The 20,628-nt window shown below is 44.6% G+C and overlaps 1 protein-coding gene across 1 annotated transcript in view; it reads left to right on the forward strand.

Moving 5' to 3' along the window:
- MAML3 (mastermind-like 3 (Drosophila)) overlaps positions 1-20,628 on the forward strand; it is a 248,480-nt gene that overhangs the window by 141,307 nt on the left and 86,545 nt on the right. The window contains exon 2 of the mRNA XM_010583616.1: positions 15,740-17,227. Within this exon, the coding sequence (XP_010581918.1) occupies positions 15,740-17,227 (1,488 nt within the window). The remainder of the gene's footprint in view (positions 1-15,739; positions 17,228-20,628) is intronic.

A 20,628-nucleotide genomic window follows, 5' to 3' on the forward strand; every position in this document is an offset into this window, starting at 1 on the left:
TCCTCATGTTTGGTGTGATGGTTATCACAGTTCTTCCTAATAGTCTTTAGGAACCCAAAATCAGACAGGTAGGTCAAGGTTATGTTGGAGCTGGGAGTTTTGGGAGGCGGTGGGGGATGACCAGGGGAAGACAAGAAAGTATGGTCATTTGTTTATCTTTTAATAGGATGACCGCAGTCTGGCATTCAGTCCTTGTTCAAAAAGCAGTTAGGCAAGTGCTTAAGGTTGTTATTCCTGCACCGACTCCTCTTTATTTAGGGTTCACTGGAAATGAGTTTGTAGCACTTTGTGTTGTATAGCTGCAGCTTTATAAAATCATGTATTATCATCAAAATGCTTCAGAACTAGAACGTTCAAAAACTGGTAGGGGGAGGGTTCTGTTTGTTTTATTTCAGTAAAAAGCTTCTAAGTAGCTTTTCTTCTGCAGGCACTGTGGGTATAAGAACAATTGTACTGGCTCATCTCAAAGAGGCATTTAGCTCACTGTCCTCTCTGCAACAGAAGTCAGTAAGCAGAGTGTAAGAAACAGAGCAGGCACAGAGTCAGCCTTCCCTGGCGTATCTTCCCATCTTCCAGCCATCACAGGTATAAGAACCGCTTGCTGAGCCCATCTGTAAGCAGTTTGCTTTTGCAGCCCCTGCATATGTGGTGGTGGTTTCTTCTTCTTCTTGCAGGGTGGGGTAAAAATGAGGAAAGCCAAGAAACAGTTGCAGCAGAAACTTCTTGCTTGCACTGCAGATGGGGGCAAGTTACGCAAATTACTCTGGTTGGCAGTAGGTGGAATTCCTGGAGCAACCCTAGGCATTGTTTCCTTTCATGTTTTTTATATGAGTTTGAGAATTGCTGGAGGAGATGGATGCCCAGCTCCAGTTGACTTTTTGAGGAAACTGCTAATGAGGTCAGTTTTTCTCAGGGCTTTTTCCAAGACCTGTAAACACCAGCAGAGCTGGGAAGAAAGCAGACAGATAGATGGGGAGAGGCTGATAGCAGAATATGAATATGCACTGACAGTGGGAGCAAGAAGAGGCCTTGTAACTGTCAGAAGGAAGGCTAATGCTCTAGAGCCGCTTTGCCTTCTGCAGCCACATAACTTATGTGTGAGGCTGTGAGGTCTGAACAGTGAAAATATGGGCGACGGTGACAGGAGAGGAAAAAAGATGGGACTATGCAAGGGGGGAGCAAACGTTCCCCACCTGATGCACACTTCATACCCAGGTCCCCAAAGCCTCCCACCACCGCATAGAGCTGCCGCCACTGTTGCTAGCTTGCCACTTGTTTGTCCTAGCCTTCTCTGATGGCTGCTGCCAGCCAGGTGAGAACTTCAGGGGTCCGGCAGAGCTATGGGAAAGCGGAGAAAGGCAGGGACCAGTTGTAGCTCTTAGCCCCTCACGGGACAGCAGCACGAGAGCGGCTTTATCCCCCGGGACTCCTGCCTGCATGCCTTTTACTAAGAGACGTTGGAGCGTAAGCCAGGAATGCCAGAGCGCGCAGGCTGTCTGCAGCCCTGCTGTGCTGGGACCGAGAGGCGAATCTGTATGGTTCTGTGGTTTAGCCTGAATCCTTGTGGTTTGAACCTCTGCTAGACAGTGGCTGCATGGAGAGACGGCGTTCCCAAGAAGGGCGCTGTGCCCTGCTGTGTTCCCCCCACAGCTCCTTAGGGAGCCTTTTACCCAGTACCCATTTAGTAGCTTGCTGTCTGGTAACATTTCCAGGCCCTGTACAGAGACAATATCCTTGAGTGGTTTATGCTCCTGTACAGAGACACAGGGAACACTTGAGGGGAAAAATATCTGCTCTAGTTTCAGGCATTGCAGTCCTTTCTCATTAGCAGGGAGAGGGGAAGGCTGGCACTACTTTACTGATGAGTCAGGAAAATCCTCTATGTTTGCAGTGTCAAATGCTTCTAAGACCATTATTGTGGGTCTGAATTTGGAGTTTGGCAATACCAGACAGCTTTGGTTTGGGGGGGGGGGAAGAACAGTAGTGACTTATGTCCCCAGCCATACTGAGACCACAGTCTCCTGCAAATCCTACAGCCACCGGGACCCACAATATTCAAGGTTGGATCTTGGCCTCGTGTCTTCCACCTGGCATTGAAAAATGTCAGTCTTGGGCAGCTGTGCATTTTAAAGCTGGGCCCTTAATGTAATTCTGAAATATGCTAATTGCTAGGCTTTTGTTTTCATTTGACAGTTTTGAAAAGCTTAGAAGAAAGGAGGAAAAATAAAAGAGTATTGTAAATAGCCCTAGGAAAAACCTCAACCTGCTGCCCATGTAATTTCCTTTAAAAACAAACTTTCATACTGTGGGAAGCATTATCACACAGCAGATTTGCACACAATCCTGTATGCCCGATATCTACATGATTTTCCATCATTTCTTAAGCATGCTTGCTCATTGTTAAAGTTGTTACTAAGGTTACTACAACTGTTATTTAAGAAGGAAGAAGTGCTTTCTTACCCCAAAGCTTGTCTATATTTCCCTGCTATCTGTGCATCTAATTAAAAATACTTTTTTTTTTCTCTATAGACTTTGCTTAGACCATCATAGTTATCACACTAGTATTTATCTGGAATTTAAACCCACAGCCCCTCCTGTTACCTATCCCCTTATCCTTGCCTTCTAAATAATCCAGAATTGATTAAGCATGTAAGTAACTAAGGAAGAACTTGGAGCTGCACAACCTTCTTTCCCTTGGCGCTACAAGAAAGTAAGACTCTTTCCAAGAGCAAATGGAATATCATAATTACAGGCCAAACTATGAAGATTTCAAGCTTTTTTCTTAGAGTTTAGTGGGACAAAACTGAAGTCTCTGGAAATGAATCCGGGGGAAGGACCTGACACAGGCAGACAGAAATCTTTATTAAACGCAGATGTCAACAGCAGTAGCATGTAATTAGTGCCCTAATTGTGACTGGGCAAATAATGTTGGTGGCTTGGGGAGGGTCCAGATGCAGGCATCTGACTGTGGATGCATCTCTTTGAGCTAGTTACCAAGGTTCCCTTTAAGATCAGTGAAAAGAAAAAGACACTTCTATCTCATTCCTATCTTAGCCTGGCATAGGGGATACGAATCTCATCCTTAAGACTGGAATGAATTGGCTTATTCTTGCCTGCAACTTTCTTACGGTGCCTACAGGAGTTCCCAGGCTCTTTCTGTCCTCTTCATGGCTCCCTCCCCCCCTTCTTTTTCCTGGATAAGAAAAGAAAGAGAAGCAAAAGCACCTATCGATCTGAGAAAATATAAGGTATTTTATATTCCCATTGGGTGGGCACAGGATTTGGGAGATTTGAGTCCAATTCTAACCCTGCCACTGACTTCATATGCAGCTTTAGGCAAGCTTCCTGCTCTGTTTTCTTAAGTGAAATGCGGAGGTTTAACATATGTTTGCATCTGAATGACAGACACCATTTAAGTGCTAAGTGATGGTTTTGTTTTGTTGTTGAGTTTGTTTTGACACAAATAGTTGTTTTGGTTTTTTTTTTTTTCTTTTTGGATTCAGCTCACCTGTGTTTTTCCCTGAGACCAAAATCCACATAATTCTGGTAGTAGCCTGAGAGTACTTCATCTCCAAATTAAAAGTGCCTTAGTACTAGGTGGCTCATCACTGCTAGAACAGGAGAAAAAAGGTGGGAATGAGAAGCCTTTTAAGAAGGAAAATAAGATTAGTGGAAGCCCATTATATGAATGCACAGCTGGCTTATGGTGCATTTCTATGGTTTATCTAACAGCAAACTATAATGTCTTGTGCTTCATACCTCCAAGGGGTTTAGGAAAGAACTGTAGGGTTTTCAGTGACTCCATCTTAGCTACAGCATCTAACAATAGCAAATGCTTTTTTGTCTTTTTGTGTTTGACACTGTTAAAGGCACAAACTTTCAGTGGTGAATTGCACTTGAAGTCTAAATTTATTTTGGATTAGCTGCTAATATATGCTTAGTATGCATAGATTGCTGAGATGAAAACCCATGTGAGCATCATGGGCAGCAAACACACGTGCATGTATGCGCATGTGTGGAAAATGCAGGGAATTTTTTTGCCAGCAAAAGGAAAAAGTAAAAAAAACCACCTGTGCTGTGTACAATGTGCATGCACAGACATGTGTAGCATTATGAGTTGCAGTTTCTTCTCTTGGGTTCCAGTTCCTTCTCTTGGAGGGCTGTTTTCAAAATACACAAATAGATTAAAGTGGCTGATAGTGTTCTGGTGCGCAGCCACAGCTAACTGGGAATTTGACCGGTTTAGCAGAGCACTGACCACCTTTCTCCTGGTCATCTTTTCGGTTTGTATGGAGAGATCTCAAAGCCTTACACACCTTTGGGATTTTGGCAAACTTTTCCTGCCATTGCTAGAATGAGTTCAACCCCCAACAGCTAGCAACTTGGGGAATTTGCCTGCAGACAGGCTGCTGCTGTACTCTGGGACACTGTGTTGCTTTAGACAAGCTGTGAGTAGAACTAAGCACCTGTATAAATAGATGGCTTCAGAAGGTAGAGCCGTGGTTTCCCCCGACAGTAGCTAATGCTTTTCCAAAAACATTCAATGATAAGATCCTCTGATGATAAGGTATCAGCAAGCTTCACATAGCAGCTTTAGAAGGAGGGCAGAACAGGCAAGCATGGGACATCTATTCACAAGACTCTGGTTACTGCTGAGGTGGGCCCTTCCCTACCTGTCAGTGTAGTTCATTTGGATTGAGCATGGGCACCTTTTTTTCTTGATGTCACTCAGACATCAACAGAAGGAAGGCTCTATGTCAGATGACTTTACAGTTAGTGCTGGCATTTGCTCCTGGTAACCATCTTTTCTAGGTGCCTTGTAGCCCATTCCCCAACACTGGACACATTCCACACCCATGCCCACGCTGGGCATCATTATCCCGTGACAAGCAAATGCGCATTCACACTGTTGAGGAAGGTACTGGGGACACTGGGAGAAATGGTCCACGCTGCCCACTGGAAAGGCATGAAAGCCAGGAGCAAACACTGAGTTGCTTGGGCAAGTTTCCCATGGCTGCTGTCTTTTCTAGGTGCTCCAGGTATATGCAGGGAGTGAAGAGATTCACCAGATTGCAACAAAGCGCATCCTTTTGGGGGTCTGTCCTTTGGGGAAGCATGAAGCCAGTGCACATACGCAACTACATATTCAGACTAGCGATGGGAGAGAGGAAGAGGTTTATCCTGGGTTGGAGACAGCTGCTGTAGATGAAATAGGGATGGTAAGACCTGAGTGAAGGTCTTGGTCTGATGTTGTTGTTTGTTGCATAAACCCTTCTTTGTATTTTACGTTGCTTAGAGTGCTGAAGGTGAAGCTTGTGCTTAAATATTTGTGCTGCATCAGGGCCTTGATTTGCTTAAATCAAATCTTTTTTCTTCTTTACACTTAATCAGTAGTCTTAAACAGTACATTGACAGTTCACCCCACACAGCAGGTCCAGCCTTGGGGCTCTGTGACTCTCATAATTGCTGGGATCTGGGAGACCAGACACATACTTTTCCATTAGTTGTTGCATGCCTTTGAGGGACCCAGGGTCAGCTTGAGGTGAAGGTACTGAGGCAACAAAGAAGTAAAGCTTGTATGGTTTGCTTGGCCATATTTAGGGCAAAACTGCTATTCAGTGCTGTCTGGCCTTTAGCCCGTGGCAAATAGTTCTCAAACCGTGCTCAGAATAATTCAGAACGTGTCTGGGGCATCCTGTACAATCCTTTGACTCCTTGACGAGCCTTCACACATCTTCAGTGATCCTGCCTTTTTTTTTTTTTTTTAGTGTTGGCTATAACTTGTGTTGAAAGCAAAAAAGGAATGTAAAGAAGAGTTGTTCCATCAGACTTAGTGTCCATCTCTGAAGAAATTTTGGTGCAGAAGAAATGATCTCATCAATGGACCCCTAACTCCTAGTGAACTTAACAGGAGCTGAGGGCTTCAGCACCTCTCACGATTGGGCTATCGGTTTTGTACAGGAGTCTTACAAAACTGCTGCTGCATGCATTCTTTTAAATAGATATGCAAAGGCAAGGCAAACAAGCAGTTCTAGCATTGCTCTTCTCTCCTAGAGATGGATCAAGCTGATTGTGCTGATCAGGGAATTGTTTGGATGAAGGAAAAAGCCAGACCCATTTTGGATGTTTCTGACATCTTTTCTATTTTAGAATTTTCAGTTAGTTGTTTAGTTTTTTTATGGTCTATAGCCTAGCACAATTCTACTTCCAAACTCATCTGTCCCATGTTTGTTTTTCCTTTCCCCAAAAGACATGGCTCAGGAGCATGATGAGAATTAGGACTTTGAAAAAATATGAGTATTAATTCATTAGCATGCAAAAGATTAATTTCCCTCCCTCTTCCCCCCATGCTTGGGTCTCCTTTGCAATGTCTACTGCACTGTCAATTGTTTAACTTGTACTTAGATAACCTACACTCCTTTAAAGGTATCTGTACTTGGAAAGAAATCTTTAGGTCACCTATGTCCTCAGACAAGCTGCCCAGTCTGGCACAGGGAACAGCTGGGGAAGAGGAGGCAGGCTTATGGAGACAAGCTCTGGGATAAATTCACCATTTTGTTTGCACCACAGTGTAACTTGTGCTGTTGCTGATTCATAAGATTTTTCCTTTTTTTATGTGGTCATTGTGGAAATCTGTTAATTCTTATCTTTAAATAATTTTCAAATGGAAGTTTCATTTATATGGTGTTACCCCAAGAGGGTGACTTAAGATGTGTGGGCTTGAACAGGTACAGTGTATAGACTATCTGGCTCTCATTTCCTTCCTTTTCTGATTGTATCAAACACCTTGCTTTGAAAAGCATGAACTTGAACCTAGTTGTGTGGAAGAATCCCTGAAATTACTTACCCCATATTGATTGAGGAACTGGAAGATGCTACTTCATGCAACTGTGGAATAAGTGGCCATGTTGACATGAGGTGGTGTTTGTTGGGAGTTAACAGCAGTGAAATGAATGGGAGACAACCATACCGTTTCTGAGTTCACCCTTCTGACAGCCTGCTTTTGGTCTTCTAGAGATAATATTACCTCTTGGTGATAAAAGAGGTTGAATAGAAGCCCATGGAAACCAACAATGTCATTGGGGGAGTACTGTCACGCCTCCACCATCCTTTGTCTCTTCTGCCTCCTTCTTCGGAGTTTCTGGAGTATATTATGCGTGTAGATTGAGCCATGGCAGTAGTTTGCATGCAATTGGAAGGTAATTTGTTTGCTCTAAGCATGGGAAAGGCTTTTCCCTTATAGCAGTTAGGCAAGATTTTAGTCTGTCAGTTTTGAAGTCATAAACAGAGCTCATATCCTGCCGGTGCGTTAATGATGAAGGAAAGCAGAGGCTGTGTCAGACAGCTGCTGCTCCTTTGCAGAGCACAAGAATGCTCTCCTGTCCCAAATGCCCCTTTACTAGGCAGGCAGGGTGCCATGAGGACACTTCACTAGCTTGCTGCCACTTGCGCCCATCCAAGGATGAATCGGGGCAAGATTTTCCCCAGGAGACCATTTCTAGCGTCACGTATGTGGTTTAAAGAGCTAGTGAGTAGTGAATGAGTAGGTATGGTGCACGTGCAACAACACTGGATATGTTGCTTTGCTGCTTCTTAATTTAAAACACAAGAGGTTCCTGTGTTTCTTTTCTATCCTGATTTGTACGAGTTGTTCAGGAGGTACAGCTTTAATAATCTGCAGTGTCTGCTTTTTATCATTAGCTTCTCTCCTGTCCAGATACAAAGCAGATTGGGAATGTTTTCAAAGGGTGAAGATTTACCAGCACAACTCCCAGACAAGTCAATTAGAGGCTGCCTGACTAAATCCTCATAACATACTTTGAAAATGTTGCTCCTGCCGCCTGTGAGGACAGTTGCAGGGAGAGTGTATCTTGACTGTTCCATGTGAGAGACAGGAGTAGGCACTGCCAGCTAAGCAGTTTAGCTCTCAGGCTCTTAGCACCTTCATTAAGACTTTTGCACAAACAGAGGAATGCTGGCGCTCCGTAAGTGGTGAGGTTACTGCTTTGCCAGTATTTACTCTATTGGGCTAAAGTGGGATTAAATTGGATGGACCTGAAGAAGAGGAAGGCATTTAGATCATACACTTGGGCAGGAAGGCTGTTTGACGATGATGACAGCATTACATCCATGAAATAATTTGTGCTCTAAAGTCCAGTTAAACTTGCCAGTGATTTTGTATTGAGAAAATTAATTGCATCCATTGCCTGTGTTTTAATCAACAGCTTCCCCAGGGACCCTACATGCCGAATCTCATCAGATGCATGTCATTTGGTGTCTTTGCATTCAAATTTAAGTTGCAGTTGTGTAGAGGGAGAGACAGAAATTATGAAAGAAAAATATTTTAAAGGCAAACTGGAATTGATATGTAATATATGCACTTATGCTTCAGAAGGATCACACTTTTCCTAGCCTGTTCTAGACACATACAATTTGAGCAGCATAGTTGGTATTTTTGCATATATTTGTACAGATTTCTTCACCCCTGCATCCCTCACTAGCTAGGCATTCTCCACAATGTTCATTTCTACAGCAGAAAGTGTCTTTCTGGCAGCAATGCAATGGGGTGGTTTAAAAGACTGCAATAAACATCAGTAAAGATATATGTGCTTATCTTTTTTATTTTGATGAAATTAATACACGCGGAGCTGGAAGTCCTCTTATCACGTGACCTGAGCAACGGAAGTACAAAACTTCTTCAGTCTGCCATGAAAATACATGTGATCCAGCAGAGTCGAGCCATGGGAGAAGCTACCTCTCCTCCTCTCTCCATCTCTACAGAAATGTGTCTCCTTCCCTTTTCTTGCTTATCCCTCTCTCAAAGCTCTGATGAAAGCTCATGCCAGTTCTTGCTTTTCTCAAGCTGTTTGAGCACACACGAGCGTCCTTACCTGGCTGACTGAGGGCGGGTAGAGTCACGGCGTTTGCCCGGTTTGACTTGGCCAGCGCTGTCGCTGTTTTGCTCTCACCCAGCGCCTTTTTTGCTACCCTTCTTTCCCTGTCCTCTGCTTAACCTCCCAGCGTGATCCAGTTCCCGCTGGTGACTGGGAGCCTGACAGCTGGCCAGGGCAGGCAGCTCCGGCGAGGGCCCTGTGCAGCCCTTTGCTTCTAGACAGCCTGTACTCTCGCTGCTTGAGAGAGCAACCCTTCCTGGCCGACCAGCCTGGCTAAAATGCGGGGAAGGGGATCGTTTTTCCCCACTTCAAGTTAAACTCTTTCAGGTTTAACTGGTGCCCTGAGCATCTTTTACTTCTTACTGTTGACGGGAGTGGGTTTGTTCTTCTGATGCCTGTTTGCAAAAACAAGGGGGGTGACAAGAGTCCCCAGCAGCCCTTAGCAGCTTGGGTAACAGGCAAAGGTTTGACCTCCTTCATGGGGCAGAGGTTACTCTGCGAGCCTGCAGAGTTGAACAGGTTACTGGCTGGGTTGCCAGATTGAGATTTTACCAACTTCAAACAGATTTCACAATGTGAATTTCCTGCGTATTTGAAACATTGCCCTGGCCAACAAGAACTGGGCAGGCAGGCCCAGCATGGAAGAGCACAGCATGCGCTTTAAGTGAGCAGTTGCGATCCAAAATCAATTTGCTACGTCAGGCTTCATCCTGTGAGTTAGCAGGCGTCGGTGCAGTGCTTTCAGCAGTATGAAGAAATTCAAGTAGTAGGGGAGTGGTTTGATGCACAAAATACTTTCATTTGTTGGAAGCAGTGCGATGTAACCCACCTTCGCTTTGCTTGGCCACTTGTCTGCATTCAGCTCCGACTCGGCTTTTGAAAGCCTGTCCTGTGCTCCCCCCCATCTCTGCGTGACACCAGCAGCAAGTGTCATTAAGAGGCCCCTGTGGAGCTGACGGACTTCAGACAGTGGTCACAAGATGTGGTTGTACCTCAGGCGGCGGAGCCCTTTGGCACTGTTGACTTTTTAATGGCAGTCTCTCAAGTGGTACAGCAAGGAAGGATGTGCAAGAAACGAGGAATCCTTTCAAATGTTGAAGCTGAATTGCTGGCATGCAAATGGCAATACTGATTATTTCTTATTGATCTCAGGTGAGGTGGTTATGGTCATTACATCTTTGCTTGGAAGAGCTGTCATGTCAAATGCAGTTGCTCAGTGTCACTTCACAGCAACCCCTGGGACACTTGCTAAGTTGTTGATAGGATTTGAGTGCAGCACAAGAAGCTAAGGAGCAAACTTGACAGCCTTCAGGGTGCAGGCTGGAGATGGCTGAATTGGGGTGGTGTTTGGCAGAGCTTGTGGTGAGCACTCCCTGTCAGAGGTGGGGGGGGGGGGGGTCAAGTTATTTCGGGGGAAGTTCTAGGAGAAGAAAGGTGGGGCAAGCTCAGGGACTCCTGGAAGAAGAGGTGCTAAGCCAGAGAGACTGATGGGAGGGAGAGTAGAAGTCCTGCAGGAAAGGCCAAGACTGAGTCATTGGCATGGAAGGGAACTGAAGCCCATTTGAGCGTGGATGGCTGGTGGGCCAGACTGTGATTCAGTGATCATTTTTTTCTTTTTAACAGAAAGAGTCACAGAAGAGCAGTGTGGAGAATATGATAAGGCTTGTTCTGTGTAAATGTGCATCTTCTCTGAGGAAGATGGACTTTCGGCTTTGGCTGGTTTCTCTGCTTTCCCACAGGGAGCAAAGATAGCTAGGGAGCAAGGTGCGTCCCAGCTGGGGAACGAGCACACCAGAGTTTTTGCAGTTGTTGCCCTTGCCTTGTATTGAAGTGGCTGGAGCTGCCTTAACAAGAGGAAAGACAGTGGCAACATGTTCCCTATGTAACTGGTGCGTGAAACCATCTGTGAAAGTGACCCCAGCCTCCTTGTCTGTGGGCTTACAGATCATCTGGCCACTGAGTGGGAGTGCACCTGTGTTAGACCCTTCGAATCTTGCTCAACCTCTACAGGCAAAAAGAGAATTTAGCCTCCTGGCTTCCCCCTGCCCACTACCCTCCCCCCTACCTTTTTTTTTTTTAAAAAAAAAAAGCAAAGAGCAATGAGAGGACTAAGCTGCTGCCACAGCCCTGGTCACTCCCCGTGGATGAGTGGAACAGCCGCCCACCAAAGGCAGCACGACGGTGGAGGATGGGCCGGCGAGTGGCTCGGCTGTTGCTATAACGACAGCACCTTGGTCTCATTTCTTTTGAAAAATGAATTGCTGCTGGTGGGATGAAGCGGAGCAGCTTCTGCCCGCAGATGAAAGCCATGCCGACAGCCTCGACACTCTCTTGTTTAGGTATTGGGTCTGTCATGGCATGTCTAAGCAGCTCTGCCGAAAATTTCAGGGAGGGTTGGATTAGACCATTCTGGTCCACGTGTGTCTGCATGTTTGCGTGCACAGCCTCTGTTCCCCCCTGCCTCTCACCGAGTCAGGAGTCATTTAAAAAGTCAACCCGCCAAAGTTTGACCTTTTCTTGCTCTGCACTTAAGAGTTTCTCCAAAGGCATATAAAGAATAGCGAGTCCCGCCTCACTCTCTCCTGCTTTGGGGTAGAAACCTGCTGTGAAATGCAGGTCTATCAGCCAAATATTTTGTGTAAATAAAGCTAAAGACCTATGCAACTGGAAACAGTTTTATTTTATTTTAATATTTTTGTTTTATTTGACTATTTTCCTTTTAGTTTTGTTTTATGCTTCAAGAATCTTTGGCTCCTAGACATATATCTCTAAGCTGCTGCCAATATCTTCATGATGCATACTGTAAATCACATGCACAAGCTATATACTACTTCGTAGAAGGAGGGGGAAAATGCTTTACAGGAGAATATTTTACTTCAGACATTGTTTTTATAGAGGGAAGGGGAAGTGCTGGGATTTTAGTCTAAGATGCTGTGGAGTCCTGGTGCTGGTAAACTGTTTGCCAGTGTATGGTCAGTATATGATATTCAAGCTATCCAATAGTTGACGTGGTGGTTGGGAAAGAAATCAAGATATGAAAATGAATGTTTGCATTGAAATAATTTAATAAGAATATTTCTGTGTTGTACCCCCAAAAGAAGAGATGCGTCTATTGTTATGGCTCCCAACCCCTCCAAAATGTCAGAGCTGACGTGCTTCCCTACCTGCAAAGGTTGTATCCAGTATGTTGCCTTCAAGTAAAGCTTTCATGTTACGTTTCTGTCTACCTACAGTTGTTCAATAAGCAAAGAAAATAAAAAGACTGGTTTTCTTTTTCTAGTGCCTGTTAACCCCCCAAGTCCTAAAACCTCTGAAGGAGAATAATGTGGAGCTACAAACTTAGAATAGGCTTCATTTTGGTTTTGTTTGCAACAAGACACGATTTCTGTACATTTGATATTTGATGGAAAATAGTTTCCATGTTAAAGCTGCTTTTTGTTGTAATGCATGATAAACACGATTATTAATATTTATATACTGGGCCTGCTTTTATTTTCACTAAAGTCAGTGTATATTTGTACAGGGGGACATCCAAGTTTCAGCACATGATGAAATCTTCAGGAGCTGATATTTTTAGGGCTGGTTATTTGCCACTAGCTAGTTTTGATTCTTTTGGTAAATGTTCATGTACAAATAAGGTGATGGATTCGGGATAAATTAGTAAACGATGTGAAACCTGAAAGTGTGAAACAATGGCGAAGTGTGTCACTCTTACCGATACTCTGTAAGGGATACCTTCAAACTGTTGTGAAACATATGGAGTCAGTTCTCTTGTATTTCTCAGGAGATAATCGCTCTCACTAATCCCTGACTTGTCATTAAGACAAGTTAAGTTTTTTCCCATCTCTTCTTTATATGAACTGTTCTTCACAAGTAGAAGCCTGTCAACAAGTCCTTTGGTATGACTGTTCTTTCTTTAGCCCAGTATTTGGCCAATATGAACTTGGGGCAAAGGGCCATGGCAAGTTTTGGACATTTCTTCGAACCCTGTTTTTGCATGTGCGTGCCCATCGAACTTGGTCTTGAGTCACTTGCTGCTCGGTGACTGCCATTCTGATGTGGAAGGCAAAGAGGGATAGTGACTTTGTAGTGAGATGGCTTAGGAGCTGAAATGGGTGATTTGAGCTGTAAATTGTTTGAGTGGCCCATTAGGGACAACATTTAAATGTGTTATTTTAAGCCATTATATCAACTGCGTTACTGACCACCTGCACTTGAGGCCAGATTGTGCTCTTTCTTTTCTTGCTCTGAAGAAAGGAAACTTGGAAGCAACTGTGCTGCCGTACTTGTGAAGTGGTGCCATTACCACATCCGTATCATCTTTTCCTCATCTCCGGGGTCTGAACCGGGGTTATATAAAGATCAGTGAAACAAACTCAGTGGCTCGGCTGTAGTCTTCTGCCACACACCAGTTACACGGGTCAAAAAGCAGCAGGGAGCTGTAATACCATATGGTGGTATTCAGCTTAACATAGGTTTTTAGGGGAGGGAAGCAGCGGAGGTGAGAGCCGTATCATAAGCCTCCTTGTGGGATCTGATTTTTCTCCTTCACACTAGTCCTGGGTGTTGACTTACCTTCCACATCGCTGTTAACTGGCACAGATGAGGCAATTACCACCCCGGGGCAAAGCGCCTCTTGCTAGAGCTTGCTGCTGCTGTGGCACGGAGCGATGAAAAGGTGATGCCTCTGCTGCGGGGCTCTGTGCCTCGCAGCCCGGTGTGCTCCTGCAGACCGTGGCTGATTAACCTGACACCGCCAGGCTTTAATCCAGAGAGTGCCGGTGCGGCGCGCGCTCCCGCCTACATCTGCCGCCACATGCAGGACCCCATCCTTGGGCATCTGCGGAGCTCACGGGGGCAAGAGCTGCTGCGGTCAGGTGAGGGGAGAGGAGTGGGAGTCCAGTGATGAGGACTCCACGCAGGCAGTGGGGAGGCCCAAAACACGCTCGCAGCCTTCCCGAGCCCTGCTTTGCTGCAGGTGGGTTCCCCATCGCAGCTTGCGGCACAGGGAGAGGAACCTCTGGCCTTGCTGTTCCCTGCCCCCCAGAAACCAGGGGTGGGGAAAGACTCAGGGTAAGGACGGGTCCTGCGGAGCTGCGCAGGCATCTTGCACCGGAGGAGGAGCCCAGCCAAGCGGCGGTCCACGTGGCAGAGGCTGTGACCGCAGAAGCCAAGAGGAGAAGGAATTTCAGCCTGTGGGAGGCTTGGCGTGCTCTGGCTTTGTGCAGGGGGAACGGGCGGCAGAGTCTCAGGCATGTATGCCAACAGGGACCCACTGGTGACTCTTAGCCACTTGTTAATCATTCTCCATATAAAAAAGCTCTTATGCTCCAGTACAAATCAAGGAATTGATGGTCTGCTTAAGGGCTTAGAGACTTGCCTTTCTGCTTTGTCACAAAGGTCACATCTCTGCAGAGGACCAGCATGTAGCTTAGCGTCCCACGCATGTTCAGCTGGGGCAGCAGCAACACGTGCATCAGCCATGTCCTTCTGCGTTGGATGCTGAAAAGGCCACGCGGGCCTCTTGAAGGGCAGGAGAAGGGCGCAGCCTTCTCGGAACCGCTCCCTCTGAAATGGGGATGAGATATGGATTTGCTTGCCTGTCTTACACGTGGGATGAAAGGGGAACTAACCCTCTGGGATGGGAGAAATAAATGGGATCTGGATTGTGGGAAGAAAGAAGGTTGAGGACCTGTAGGTTAGGGAAGGGGTGGGAGCTGTGTGTCTGGGACTTTCTTACCAGTAAAAATACTTAAAAAATTGATAAAATCTTTCAGTATTTTGTCTTCTATTGTTCTGGTATCAAGGATGCAAGTGTGTCCTGAAGGCGTTCGCTAGAGCTGTGACCTCTTTGCTTCCTCCCCTCCCCACTATTGTTTTTGCCTTAGCCAAAGAGGGATGCTTTTTTTAGCCTGGTACATAAGCGGAGGACTTAACGTTTGGTGTGGTAGGAAAGGACTGTAGGTTGTTACAGTGCTTTGCTATGCTGCTTTTAACCTGAATTAAAGCTTATATTAATACACTATTTTTTATAACATTCTTCTAATTTAACTGCTTTCCTTGAGACTTGTCTTGCTATCATTTCTGTTAGTTATTTATCTTTCACATTAGCTCCTAGCACATAGGTTATTTCATTTTTTTTGTTATTTGATTGAATTAGCATCATGCAAAGTGCCTTCTATTTTTTAGGGTGGATATATTTTTTTCCTCACTTAAAAGTGATTCTCAATATGTTTTGTAGCCAAGAACAGAGGGCTAATCAAATGAAACTATGCTAATGAATTTGCACAAAAAATTTAGTGTCAACAACACGTGTTTCAATACAAGTAGTCAATCAACTGTATTGCAGGTATTTTTCAAGAAGCTTCTAGAAACTTCCAACAAAAAGATTTTCAGAGTAAATAGTAAATTTTAGTGGTTCCATTTTTTTTGGTCCAGTTTAAGACTCCTCACTGTGTTAGGCACTCTTTAAGTCTTGGCACTGTTAGGCACCAAAAAGTTGAGTTAGTCGACTCGCTCCATAAAATTCTGGTAGCTTGGAGAGCACAGATGTATTTTACAGTTCTGTTCTCCTATTCAGGGGCAGGTTTGGTTTGGGGGTTTTCTGGTGGTTTGGTTTGGTTGTGGGTTTTTTGGTTTTGTTTTGGGTTTTTTTTTGTTTGTTTCAGACCATCTTCTCAAATTGATCAAGGCATAAGAATGAAATCAAAGAAACTTCCTAATCAGAGTTTTAAAAACTTACTGTCATTAGTAGGCTTGATGAGGAATATCTTGTCACAAGGCTTATCAGCACTCTTTTTGTATCTGCAACTGATTAAATATTTTTTCTCTTGTTTTTCTTTAAGCTTCAAGAGACGGTCAAAAGGAAGTTGGAAGGCGCACGTTCACCTCTCAATGGAGAACAGCAGAATGGAGTTTGTGATGGGAACTTTTCTCCAACCAGCAAGCGGATACGGAAGGATGTACCAGGTATCGAAGCAATCAACAGCTTGCCCAATAATTTGCCTTTGCCCGCTGTTTCTCCTCTTCACCAGCTTGACATGAAAGCTCCCCTGCCCCTGCAGAACAGTGGAACTCATGGTAGTGGTCTGGAAGACTTGGGTAAAAATGGTGGGCTTTCTGAGATAAAGCTCCCTGTTAATGGTTGCAACGAGCTAGATGATAGTTTCAACATCCTGCAGAACAAGGAGCTAAAGCAAGAGCCTTTGGATGACCCCAGCTGTATAGACACTTCTGAAACATCTCTTTCAAATCAGAATAAGCTCTTCTCAGACATAAACCTGAACGATCAAGAGTGGCAGGAGCTAATAGACGAACTAGCGAACACTGTTCCAGAAGATGATATACAAGATTTGTTCAACGAAGACTTTGAAGAGAAGAAGGAGCCGGAATTTCCCAGGCCTGCCACAGAAACTCAAGAGAGTGCGAGCGTGAAGAGCGATCCGTCTCATTCTCCATTTGCTCATGTCCCGTTAGGTTCTCCCCAGGTGAGGCCTTCTTCTTCCGGTCCTCCATTTTCGAACGTCTCCACGGCCTCCAGCATAGCTTCTGTGTCCAGCGCCCCGCCAGCCCCCATCCCCGCCGGCTCACCAGCGAACTGTGTTGTTCAGTCACCTCAAACTCCCAGCCAGGCCCACACTCCAGGCCAGACGCAGGCGCGGTCTGGAAATGGCTATCTTATGAATCCAGCAGCGGCAGCTGTGGCAGGATCGGGGCCCGGGCCTGTGAATATGCCGAGTGCTGACTTGTCTCCAGCCGAACAGCTCAAGCAAATGGCAGCCCAGCAGCAGCAAAGAGCTAAGCTCATGCAGCAGAAGCAGCAGCAGCATCCAAATCAACCCTCAAGCTGGTCACCTGTGGGCCCTCCATCTAGTCCATATGGAGGACCCTTCAGTGCAGACAAACCAAATAGTCCAATGATGTATCCCCAAGCCTTTAACAACCAAAACCCGATAGTGCCTCCTATGGCAAACAATCCACAGAAGACCGCAATTAATAACTACCTCCCTCAAAATCACATGAATATGATCAGTCAGCAGCCAAATAACCTGGGCACAAACTCCTTAAGCAAACAGCCCAATATGCTTTCTTACGGCAACACCAAACCTCTGACCCACTTCAATGCCGAGCTGAGTCAGAGGATGACCCCGCCAATGGCAAATCCTAGCAAGAACCCCATGATGCCGTACATCCAGCAGCAGCAGTCCCAGCAGCCGCAGATGCAAGCTCAGATGGCGCACCTGAGCGAGGAACAGAAACGCATGCTCATCATGAAGCAGAAAGGAATGATGAATCAGGCCATGGCATACGCAACACTTCCTTCCCTTGGTCAGGTAAGCGTGAGTGCACGATACGCGGGCAGCCAAAAAAAGGCCAATAACAAAGGCTTAGCATCTCTTTGTATGGTCTCCTCCTCCTCTTTCTCCTGGAAAGTATGGAACATCATTGCAGATGCTTCTTGGACTTTTCATGGAGTATTGGAGCTTGATCGCTTTAAGAAATGACTGAAACGATGCAGTGGTTAGAAATGTTGTTAAATGACTGTTTTTCTGAACTAGCGCTCTTTCCCTGTGCTCCTACTGATGAGTGCTTAGGGCCACTCTGGGAAGTTTGGGGTCGGAAGTTACTCCTCTTTGGAGGGTTTGTTTCCTTTTTTTCATAATGTCAGCCTTGATGGTTTTGGATCCCAAACCACTGCATGGCTTGGTTTCCACAGTGTAGTTAGCATTGTTACAAAAAGACGGAGTGGCTGGCCCCTTCTTGGGGCAGAGATCGATCCAGCTTTAAACAGCATATTTGGCATTTTGGCTCAGGGAACAAAAGAAGGACATTTTGGGTGCTGAGTGCCTTTGGTTTCCACTGGAAGAAGTAAGTGCAACTGAGTGCTTTTAGTGGTGCTTGAACTGTGCGTGAAATGAGATGGTTTATTCTGGGACTTTCAAGCAGTCTTTAGCAACCTCAAGTATTTTATTGTCATGAATCTGTAGAGTCTTTCAGCAAGAGGCTAAAGCTGTGTTGGCTTGAGTGACTTGGCATTACTGTCTCACATGTATTCCATGTTAACCTCTGGAGCAGCAGCTGCCAGGCTTGGGGAATGCTTTGGAATGGATTAATAACCAATTTGAATAATGGCTGTAGCAATGCCCTGTTGCCTCCTAGGTCAACTGGGTATTCTTAGTTGTGCAGCCCCTGTAAAGATCTGCACACTGGTGTCATGGAAAAGCTCAAGAACAAATTTTCTGAATGTTGTTTTAAGGGCTTTAAAAAGAATTAATGTTAATAATCAGTTCACAAAGTAGGTGATGCCTTCACATAAGTTATGTGCCACCAAAACATGTCAGGAATTCTGATATAATAGTACACTAATAGAATTGTTGGTTGATAGTTTTAGTATAACAGCTTTTACCAAATTAGCTGTTTCCACACCACCTACAAGGAGTACTTCCTTCTGAGCATGGTTTAACTGTGACTCACACTGTAATGCATGTAGAAATACAGCAAAATTTGTCATTTCTTCAGCTTGTGGAGTTTGAGGATCTACCAATAGGAGGAGTAGGAGCTTTACCAGGTCAGAGTCCATCACGTATTACTTAAAATTAATTGCAAAACAAAAAGAAATGTTCATCTGCCTCCTGTTTTTGGTTCAGGAAGTATGGTGACAGCTCAAAGGTTCGTATCTTTATTTTAATTCTGCTTGCCTATTGTGTTAGAAATAGCTGGTCTAAAGCCTTTTCTTTTGGGGAAGACTTATCTAGAGAAATACTGTGATAATGACATAAAACTCAGACTGTAAGCTACAGATTTGTCAGGTTGTAACTGAGAGGCAGAGGATGTTTGGTCATGCTGTCTAATGCTTTTTTGTTTCTTTTCTTTGTTAAATCTGTTGAACTCAGAGACCCATCAAACAGTTGAGAGGATGAACTGGCTATGTGAAAGAGTTAATGCCATCTCCTCCATTTCATAACTTGAGAAATAAATGTTAATATCTCATTGCAGTTCTCCAGTGTGAATGGGAAGCCAAGGTTTCATATATCTAATCTCACTCGGTTCCGTTTTTTTAATGTAGGAAAAACTAGGTATTTGGATACAACTAGACATTCTTCCAAAAACAAGTCCAGATATTTCCAAAACCAAGTCATTCTATGTCATATAAAAAGAAACTTAAGGCAAAGCCACGCTTTGTTATATAATATGTACAACTCACATTTATCGACCCAGTCAGGATGGGGGACTTCTTGCTTCTGTGTAGATGTAGAAAGGTCCATTTACTACTTGTGAAACCCACTTGCCTACACTGAAGGGATTTTGTTTGGTGAGGAAGGTTGAAATAATAGATTTCTAACTGTAATGTATTTCTTCATTCCTTCCCTTCCTGCTTCCCTGAAAGGCATTTTTCTGTGGAAAATTGGAAAGCTTATTATTGTGAGATGTGCTTGGTGGAAACGGATTGTTTTTGGAAAGGTGGTAAAAATGATATGTTGATACTGTTGAGTTAAATCCAGACTGATGCAGATTATTCTACTACTTACTTCGGGATGCAGATGGTCAGACTTGACTGATCATATATGGAAAATAAGGAGATTGCACTCTTCAGTTTGAAATAAATTTCTGAATGTAAAGTGAATGTATCTTTCTGTCAGTTTATAGTTTCTACTTTCATTGTAGTTTTGGGTTTTGATACAGAATTGTAAAAGTGTGTGTGTGTTAAATAATCATGAGGATTTAACAGATGGCGTTTAAGGACAAAAAAAATTTTGGCTATTGCATCTCATGGTTAGCACTGATCATACATTTCTGTCAGGTGACTATTACAAGGGCATGTTTGAGAACCAAAAGATGATTTAGGGAACATCAGACATGTACAAAAACACCTTGTCTTATTTTCTGTGTACTGCTGTAAAATTCAAGTATGGCTAGTTGGGTGCATGTGTGCATATATGCGCTGTGTACACTAATTAAACCCATGTCCATTTTGGGCCTAAGGTACTTCTGTTGTTAACAAGCAGAATTTTTACCTGCACTCATTGCTTCAGTTGTTGAGCATACTTTAGAGAGACACACCATTTTTTCAGTCCAGCCGGGACCTTGCAAATGCTCTGTGGAGGTCAGTTGCCCGTGACTGTCCTATTAACGTGTCGGTGCGGGTGCTCTGGGCTTGTGTCCTGGGCTTGCTGAGCATCACTGCATACTCTAGTAAAGAGAGGTGAGCAGCGAGAGAGGAAGCCGTGCAGCTCAATATCCATGTGAGTGATTGGACGGGCAGAGTGCAAAATCAGCAGCTTAGCTAGCAAAACTAGTCTCCAACAGAAGTAGGATTTCTCTAAAGGCTTTCTACACTGTCGGTGTTGAAACTCTTCCTGTCAGACGTGTTAGTCCTTTGCTTTGCTGTGCAGATCCAGGACTGGTACTGGCACTGTGGTTGTAGCCCCCATCACACTATTGCTGAACGACCCATATGCCCTGCATCACAATGTCCTCTCTTTTATACTATAGCTTGTTCTCTTCAAAGGAGCATCGCATGGGGTATTTGTCTGTTTTTCCACAAAGTAGGTACCGGTTTGGATTTTTGAGTTGGGGATTTTTCTGGGGTTAGCCTGAAGGTAATTCAGACCACTTTTTGTGTAATCGACTGTTAAAACCATGGTCAGATCCTGACCCATCTATATTTGGCAAAAACTGTGGTCGGATCCTGACCCATCTACTTTCAGGAAGGCTCTGTCCTGCTGCTAGTGTT

The sequence above is a fragment of the Haliaeetus leucocephalus genome, unplaced genomic scaffold (genome assembly GCF_000737465.1).
Source record: "Haliaeetus leucocephalus isolate CR32 unplaced genomic scaffold, Haliaeetus_leucocephalus-4.0 Scaffold924, whole genome shotgun sequence".
NCBI lineage: Eukaryota > Metazoa > Chordata > Aves > Accipitriformes > Accipitridae > Haliaeetus > Haliaeetus leucocephalus.